At 27.0% G+C, this 10,111-nt stretch overlaps 1 protein-coding gene across 1 annotated transcript; it reads right to left on the minus strand.

Moving 5' to 3' along the window:
* Nucleotides 1-4,589: 4,589 nt before the first annotated feature.
* LOC113866675 (serine/threonine-protein phosphatase 7 long form homolog) lies at nucleotides 4,590-5,060 on the minus strand. The gene is made up of 2 exons (XM_027501484.1): nucleotides 4,839-5,060; nucleotides 4,590-4,727 (listed from the first exon to the last, which is right to left on the minus strand). The coding sequence occupies exons 1-2, from the start codon at nucleotides 5,058-5,060 to the stop codon at nucleotides 4,590-4,592; spliced, it is 360 nt and encodes a 119-aa protein (XP_027357285.1).
* Nucleotides 5,061-10,111: the final 5,051 nt, after the last annotated feature.

Below are 10,111 nucleotides of genomic sequence, written 5' to 3' on the forward strand. Positions count from 1 at the left end.
CTAAAATTATTTGTATGAAAAGCAAAGGCATTAAATTAAGCACGAATATATACGGAAAGTCGGTGCCTAACAATTAAGGGAACATTATGATGCCTTCTAGTCTTCGATGAGCAATCTTGCCTAATTCTTCGTTGTCTAATTTGAATCTTTGAATGCACGAGTCACTGCATCATCGTCCCTACCAACTGCATTTGCCTTTCATTCTTAGTCATTATTATTGTAAAGTTTCCACCCTTTTGAAAATTTTGAACTTTGATGGGATAGAGAAGAGTGACTTCTGCCATTGTTATTTAAAAATAAATAAATAACTTTTAAGAATGGTGTATCTATATAAGTTGGGATAGCATGCCTTTATCTTTTGAGATTCGGTTTGATTTAGTTAGGGCTTTTCAGAGTAAATGTTTTAAAACTTTCAAATATTAAAATCATTTCTTAATTTTACAATTTTAGATTTAACTTTTTGTACTTCTCTATGTTTTAAAATTAATCAAATTTTAATTTCAATCGCTACTTAAAATTACTACTATTAGTTGAGAAAAGAAATTGAAGATAATGTTTCTTTTAGGAATAAATAACCACAATATATATATATATATATATATATATATATATATATATATATATATATATATATATATACACAAACTATACATGAAAATTTTATTTAAACTAACATATAAAAGTCTAATCCTAACCATACCTCCAGGTTGTGAGTTGACAAGATTAGCTCGTGCGATGCAACTTGATGTCTGATCGACCTTACCATAGCAATTCCATTAGTTATGAATAATTAAATATTCAGATGAACCAAACACTCAAATAAGTATAAAATTTAATTACATGGCAATGTTATAAAATAACACGCATCTTGAATTTTGTATTATTAAATATAGATTTAGATCTGTGTAATATTATACTAATTAATTAGTTTTGCATATAAAGCAACATCATCTAATAAATTTTCATATTTAATTATTCTTTTAGAATTTATTTCTTTTTAGTAATGTTCTTATATGTACATATTAATGAATTATTATGTTATATTCATATAAAAATTTCTCCTGCATTTGAATTTTAAATAAATCATTATAATAATGAAATACAAATCTTAAGTGGCTTGGCATAAATTCAAGAAACATTAGATATATACAACTTTTTTCTTTTTTCAAATGTGACCTTAGCAAGACCATGCATGCATGCTAGCTAGCTAGGAAATATAGTTAGTGCTTTGTTCTTCCGTGATGATATATGCATAATGAACATTAGACAATTATGGATTTCTAGTAGTGGCAATACCTATATATAAGGGTGCATTGGGATTTTTTTTTAATTTCTTTTATATTATAACTTTATGCCATGGGTTTTTTCGAATAATTTTTTTCTATCTTTTAATTAAAATATAAAATAATAAGAATTGTAAGAGTAACTGATAACTAGCGCAGAAATTTATATGATCACGGTTTTAGGCTAAATGATTTAAATAATAATAATTTTTAAAAAAATTACCAAAATAAAAAAAAAATTATTCCCTGTTTGGAGTAAATTTTTGCCATGTAAGCACATGTTTCGTATTCAAACCAGGTGAAATTAATATTTTATTTTTTTAAATTAACATTTCGTCTAAAAGAAAGACGAAACACATAAGAAGGCGACATGTGTCAATAATTTCGTATGAATGACAGACGAAACAACCGTCACGTGTTAACATTTCAGTAATTCGTCTTAAAATTAGACGAAACCATAGAATGTTGACACGTGTTTGCATCTGGCTAATTTCGTCCACAGATAAGACGAAATGAATATGGCTTTCGCCCATACTTGCAATGAAATCACTATTGCCCTATGGTCAAAACACATACACTGCACCCTTTTATTCAGCACAATTGAAGTATAAAAATGTTATGTTTGCGAGGACCAAATTACGCTATCACATTGAAAGAAGAAGAGGAAGATTACTGGGAAATATTGCTAAAGATTGGAAGAAATTTTAAGGTTAGTCAACTTTGAAATTTTTTTTATAGAATTTTTGTTATTAATAAATTATTCAAATAGAAATGTTTAAATTATTTAAAATAATAGAAGTAGTTAAAATATATAAATATTTAATAAATAATTTTTGTGTATGTTAAAAATAAAAAATAAAATTTTAAATATTTTTAAATAAATTATAGAAGTTAGTAGATATTTGATATTAACTTGTTTAATAAAAAAGATGATGTTATATTTGTTGAAAATATTTATTTTATATATGTGGAAAAATATTACATTTTGTGTAATATAAAATGATGTGAAAAATAATAGTATGTTTGTATGTGTTAAAAATAATTTTTTTTTATTATTTATATAAATAAGTATAATTGTAAATTTTTATTGATATGTTTTTTTTTTTATAAATGCAGGATGAGTGAGATTATTATTATTGTATATTGGAATGGAAAAATTGTTGTTGGAAACGAAGGTGTGACATTTGAAGGTAACAAAAAAATAATAAAGATAAAAAGAGGGATAAGTTTTATGAATTTAAAGAAAAAGATTCATGAGAAATTGAATCTTAGTAATAATCATGTCATATCTAGAATTATTTCTCGGTTTATGGTTGATTCAAGCGCTAAACAATACAATGCATTGGATATATGTGATGATGAAGACATTGATTATATGATTAGTGCGTGTCAATAACAAAATATTACAACTGTGATTGAATTATATGTGGATATTGCATTTGGTGAGAGTTCAAGAGTTAGGTCAAATATGTTAGACTTAAGTTTATCAATGTCACTGCCTAACCTCATGGAAATGGAGAATATAAATGTTACAGAAGGTATAAACTATATTGTTTCTCCTTAATTTTAATTTATTTTTAGTGATAACGCATATTGAATAAATGTATGTATTTTAAAGGATGTAGAGATTTATACAGCTATGAAGATGAAGATAAAGAAGTCAATAAAGAGGATGATGAAGAAGATGATGATGATATTGATGAAAGACATATTCCGTTAGACAGCTCGTCAGATACAGACGTTGATGGTAATTTTGATTTAAACTTAAATTTACAACAAGAAAATGTTGGAGGTAACATTAAAAAAGTATATTGATTATGTCATTTAATTTATTTTAATGATGAATAATTTATTTCAATATGTAGTTGTAGGTGAAATACCATTTTGGAATGTAAGTCCACACTACAATTATATTAATTGGGACCACACAGACCAAGAAATTGAAGCAGAAGAAATTAGTGAAGATATTTCATGGGTTATTGGAGATCCGTTAAGTGTGAGTTTATTATTTGACTCGAAAGATGAAGTGAAAAATGCCTTAAAACAACATGCAATGAGAATACATCAGAATTATTTTGTTGTTGAGTCAAAACCAACAAAGTTGCATGTGAGGTGTTTAAACCATAACAATAGTTGCCCATAGAGAATAAGAGCATCATTGCTTAAAAATTCAATAAAGTGGAAAATAACAAAGTATGGGGGTAAGCATACATGTTTCAACCCTTCAATATCTCAAGATCATACCAAATTAGATTCATATTTGATTTGTTCATGCATAATTGGTAAGTTTTGTATAATATTTGTTTTCGTGAAGCCTTTTCTCAATAAACGTACTTAGTTTTTTTTATTGTGTTTTGTGTAGGTATGGTTAATCTTGAACTATCATTGCCTATAAGTCTAATTCAAGAAAGGATGACAAGTCAATTTGGATATAAAATTTCATACAAAAAAGCTTGGAGGGCGAAACAAAAGGTGATTGTTAGAATATTTGGTGATTGAGATGAATCATATACTACATTGCCAAGATGGTTAGAGTACATGCAATTTCATGCTCCAGGGTCTATTTATAAGATTGAAACGAAACCATTTGTTGTTGGGCATCAAGAGGATAACAGATTTAAAGTATTTGAGCGATTATTTTGGTGTTTTCATCAATGTCGGGAAGCATTCAACTTTTGCATAAAATATATCAGATATTAAGGTAAGGTTACTTTGAATATATGATAACAAGCTTGAAATATGACTATAAGATATGTCTAATTATCTATAATAGATTCACCTCTTCATGACTATGTCAAATTTATATCTATAATAAGATATGTCCTTCCTCCCTTTTCTATTCCTTTGGTTTGCCAACCACCTGCAAATAAAATTAAGCATAATGTTAATACATTTGTTATGATCTAATCAGTATATAACAAATACATGTTCCATATTACCTGGTAGTATATGGAAGATGGACTCGTGTGTGAGGGGGTTACCAAGAGCTAGAACTGGAAACCTATCTCATGCCCACATGACAAGTAATGCAGCCATTCCACCTAAACCATGCCGATCAATGTTGGTGGCCATACACAGCTCCCTATACAAAAATTCTAAAACTGCAGACCCTCAACTATATTCACCAGTGACAACAAAATCCTCTAGTAAAGGTAAGTACCTCATAGAGACTCTACTGCTGGAGTGATCACTCAACATAAAACCTCCAATCAATAGCAACATATAAGCCCTAGCAAATCGGGTGATCTGTAAAGGATTCTGTGCATGCATCGTCACATGGGTAAAATGTTGGTCTACCCAATTCGTCTACAAGAAGCTACCAACAAAATCTGCACGTGATGGTCTAATCCCTAGGCTCTCCTTAACAATATTAGCATAATTGCATCCAATAGATGCTGTCACAGGTTTTCCATCAATGCGTAAACCTAACAATACTGATATATCCTACAAAGTGATTGTACACTTGCCTGGAGGTAAGTGAAAAGTGTGTGTCTCTGGCCTCCATCTCTCTACTAATGCAGTGATCAACGGGAGGTCTAATTGGAACTGACATACGTGAGCAATACCAGTAAATCCTGCAAGCTCTAAATGTGGAAGGATCTCCTCTGGAACACCATCCAAACCAGCTGGAATAAATTGGCTCTTCCTAACCTTCAAAATATGATGATCTCGACCATCCCATATATGTTCAGACACGTGAATATTTTGTAATCGCAATAATGAAGGATCCTCTGGTCCAGGATGAATGACTCTATTCTGTCCTGAAGATGACGCCATTTACAAAAATATTTATTTATATATGTGTGTGTTTGTTTCATTGTTTAGATCATTTTCACCCATTTTTATTTAGGACTTACAAATAATATGTTATCAACTCAAATACATAAAATATCAATTATCTATAAAAATTAATATGGTCAACATTTTAAATTTGAATATAAATTATACAAAAAAATTTCATAACAACCATCACGTATAATATCACAATATGTTCCTAATTGATCACATTATTCAAATACAAAATCTATTTATAACATTTTTTTAGTGGAATACAAATAAAATCAAATACAATGGTTCATAACCAATTTTCAAAATTTGACTAAATAAATTGGTAATTTGTCCAGAAATTTGAATATATATTTTATGAATATTTTCCCCTATATTTAACAATTTTTTTTAACTTAGTACATCAAAATAAATTACTATATTAATTAAAAACTTTAATCGTTAAAATTCATCATACAATAACAATAGTAATTAACAAGTTCTCTATTTTCTATTTTTTATTGGTCATTGTTTATTAAATTATATAATTATCAATAATTAACTTTAACTAATTACAATCACTTTGAAATTTTATAGATAATTATAAATAATTTATCTCAACTATTTTATAGCCCTCTAAATATTTATTTTGGATAACTAATTTTCGTATCTCATTTCATAAGTAACACTGTAATAATAATTTAATCTTATATTATTAGTAACTTATTTTATTGTTTCATCATAAATTTAATTATATAAATAAAACTTTTTTTCAAAATTATTTAATATCACTCCAATAATTTAAATTACATAACTAAATTTATTATTTCATCATTATTAACCAATATTAATTATATTTTTGAGTTGCAATTATTTATATAGTCAAATATTTACTACTATAATTTTAATATAAATTATTGTCTACTATAAAATTAAAATCAAAATTTAATATATAAGTGTTATACACTGTTTTCTAATTATCATTTACAATTATTTTCTATTTTCCTATTCTAAATTTTATTCAACTATTTATTATTTTATTTAATTTTTTTAAATTTATTTTTAGTTGTTTTTAAATTTACACATCAAATTATTGCCTTAATTCTACATGCAAGTTTAATTTTGATACTAAATATTACTACAAATATTTAATTTTACAAAATTATGGTTATTATTTAATTATTGTAAAATTAACAAAATTATTTCAATTACATTTTTAATCTAAATACTTCTTTAAATTTTTTTTTCAAACTAAAAATTTAATAAATTTAGTTATAAAAATTTTATTTTTAATATTATTTTTACTATAAAAATTTTGGTCACAATAAATTTTTTTATTACATTACCAGTATTTTTATTTATAAAAAGCAAAAAAAACATAAAAATAAATTATATTAAAAATAGAAAAACTTGGTAGACTTCTGGCTGCAATGTGGTGATTTTCGGCGTCGGAGGTGGCGATTTCCGGCGACAGAGGGTTCCGAGTGACACCAGCAAGTTATTTGGACGGCAAAGACGTTTCAACGGCGACGACGTTTCAACGGCGGCCTCCGGCTAGCTTTCTTCTAAGTTTACAGTTAACTGTGCAGTCTCAACCTCCTTAACCTTTCACTCCAAAAACACTTTCAATCGCTGCAAACAAAGCAGATTTAGACACGATTCTTCAATGGATTACCAATCTCACTCACAAATCACGCTTAAATAATAAAAAAAACACCTACCCAGCTTGTTGAACGGAAAAAATGGACGAACTGTGTAATTGAAACCGCGGAGGGGAGAAGGGAAGAGGGAGGCACAAGGACTGTCGCTCTGCTGACATGTGGGCCAATCACGTAATTTCATCCCTGATTTAGACAAAATCACATTTTCGTCTGACTTAAGGACGAAACTACGTGATTGGCCCACGTGTCATGAAGCAGGAAAGGAAAATTCAAATTCTATGCATTTCGTCCAAATTTAGGGTGAAACCATTAAATAAAAAATCAAAAATTGATTTTGTCTAGTTTTAATACGAAACAGGTGCTTACGGGGCAAAAATTTGTCCTACACAGAGAATAACTTTTTGTTTTACTTTATTTTGGTAAATATTTTTAAAATTAATATTATTTAAATCATTGTCCCGAACTTTATTTCCTTAAAATTCAAATATATACAAAGTAATCAATAAATTCTTGCAGATAAAAAATACAGAAAAATATTACACATGTTTGTGATTTAATTTATCATAAATATAAGTTTTCTAACGAATGCCATAAGAAACATTGATTTAAGAATTCCTGAATAAATTTGCTTAATTTATATTAAAGTGTTTTAAAAATAAAGGTGAAAATGAATTACTAATAATAATTTATAAAAATGTATTTCTGAACTAGTTTCATGATAGTATTGGTTAGCATTTGATTTTATTATTGTTATTACTATTATTACATCTGTCTACTTACAAAAATAATGAATAGTTAAAATCTGTCATTAAGATGTTTTTTCATAGTATTTTTTTTAATTTTATAATATAACATACATTATTATTTCTCTTTTATTTATGATACATATGTAAAATATTTTAAAAATAAATAAATACTAAGATATAATTAAAAATAATAAGTAATATTATTTTGAAAATTTTAAATAAACAGATAAATAAAAAATAATTTTCTTTTACAAACAAGAAAATAAAAAGATACACGGTTTTATTAAAAATAAAAAAGTAAAAATATTGATCATACTTCTTAATATCTTAAATAACAGATATACTTCTTCAAATGTGATTTCTTGTCTTGACTTTTTCCGTTTTAATAATAGATATATCTAAGCAGCTAAAAAGGATCCAAGATTTGTCTATGGCATGCCCTATGAGCTGTGCGATTCTGTGATGATTGAGATGAAGAAGAAAAAGATATCAAGATATTAGAAACGTACCTTTTGTCTTTTGATCATCACCAAGTGATCCAAGTTGACACGTCATGCGGCTATTCATATTCACTAAAAGTAGTCATAATCATGTAAGATTACGTTTTGATTTGAACTTTGAAGGGTAACCAAGAGAGAACCTAATTTGTCTAACGTGAGATTTGGCCATCTTTCTCACTTTGATTACATGCCGACGTACAATTTTGTTCCGTAAGGCGTCTTGTCTCCTAAGAGGGTGCTATAGCTTTGCATTTCACTTTACTTTTTGTTCACTATCATGCTATGGTCAGAGTTAGGAGCCATCTTCTTTAACTTATATTCTTTCAAATTTGTCTCAATTATGAGATCAGTCATGTAATTCCCAAAATAACATGCTTCTAAACATTAAATTCATTCACGAGTTTTTCCATTTGATTTGTGTATTGATAGCGTCATCAAATATTTTGAGACTAACGAAAGGTTGTATTGATAGAAATTCATTATATGTTTACATCAATTTAATCATATCGATCCACATAATATCTTCTATCATGAATCAAAGAGAGAATATATCAATTTTAAAATGTGTATTTGACACCAAAAGGATTAATCTTTCTTTAATTCCTATTTAGGAGAGAAAATAAATAAATAATATTTAAAGGTTTGTCCTTTATTTGACAATTAAAGTTTTAACGCAATTAACATAACTATTTGATAGAAATAAATTTTATAGTCAAATAAGATAAAAAAAAATATAAACAATTCAATATTGCATGGGTTTAGGGTTTAAAGTTTAGGATTTGGAATTTGTTATTTTGGTTTGAATACAATAGTAATGTGGATTTGTATATACTCTCCAAAATAATTAATCAAAACATGGATAGGTGGTTTGTTTATAACCACTTGAGCACAATTTGTACTTCTATTAATACTAATTTTGTGATTATAAAAAAAATATTGCATAAGTGGTCGGATCCATATATGTCATCCAAACTTAAGTGTAATTTCAAATTTATTAATATAATTAAATTATTTAATAATTTAAAGAGTTTATTTTAAATATTTGTTTAATGCTAATTCACATGTATAATTAAAATAAAACCTGTCTTAGAGTCCTAAAATTTTGTATCTGAAAATTTGATAATAATCAAAGCAAGCAACTATTTTAATTTTTTAAAACATATTTATGAAAACTGTGAATAGAGAAATTAAACATTTTCAAAAATAGTCATACATTTATGAAAAGTCTTGTTAATCATCCCTAATTGGTAGAAAGCGAATTATTATTAAGCCGTCATCTTTGTCAAGAAGAATGACAAACGTCTAATATGTAAACTATATATCCACGTAATTACGTATATACCAATCCAACATTCTCAGTTCATCGGAGGTATACAGTAGTGAGTGCATAAACAGTGAAAATAGAAAAATATTTAAAAAATTATTTTATTCTTAATTTTTAAAAAATTATGAAAGAGATAAAGATAAAAATAAAAGGAGAAAAAAAATGTAGAATAAGTATAAAAAAGACACGTCCACTATTTACATTTCAAACTCAAAATATTCTTTCGCGAGGAAACATATTGGAATGTAATTTAAAATGTATTTTCTTCTAGTAACTTATGTTTTCGAGATTATTGTTGATTCTTGATAAATTTCAATGAGATCTTGTAGATTGGTTTCAATCTTAGCAAAACTTTGATATGGTAAATCTCACCCAAATGAATAGTAGGAAAACATTTGGCTACAAACCTTCAGTGTGTCATTTTAAGAGCATGTGCCTCAAGTTGTCTATATATAACTATTAACCCAAGTAACGAATAGTATAAGAAAACGATTTTTGTTTCCAGCAATATAACCCAATCATATCATTGCTTGGTTATTTTATAACCTCTTAATCATAAGAATAATTTCCCATGCAATCCATGCAAAACAAGTGAAGACTTACAATAGCAAATCATATCATGTGATTGTTTTATTATTTCATAATTTTATGAATGTGATCCAATGAAGTAGAGTTTCATTTTTAAAAATAAATCCGGCCACAATACCTTATTAATTTCCCTGAGTTTGGATGACGTGCAAATATCAGAAAGGTTGTAGTTATCATATAGTTAATGGTTGATGGGAGGATTCATTATATATGACCTTTCTGAACACTAAGGGTAGGCTATAGC

Source organism: Abrus precatorius, unplaced genomic scaffold, assembly GCF_003935025.1.
Source record: "Abrus precatorius isolate BTA unplaced genomic scaffold, Abrus_2018 Scaffold5, whole genome shotgun sequence".
Taxonomy (NCBI): Eukaryota; Viridiplantae; Streptophyta; class Magnoliopsida; order Fabales; family Fabaceae; genus Abrus; species Abrus precatorius.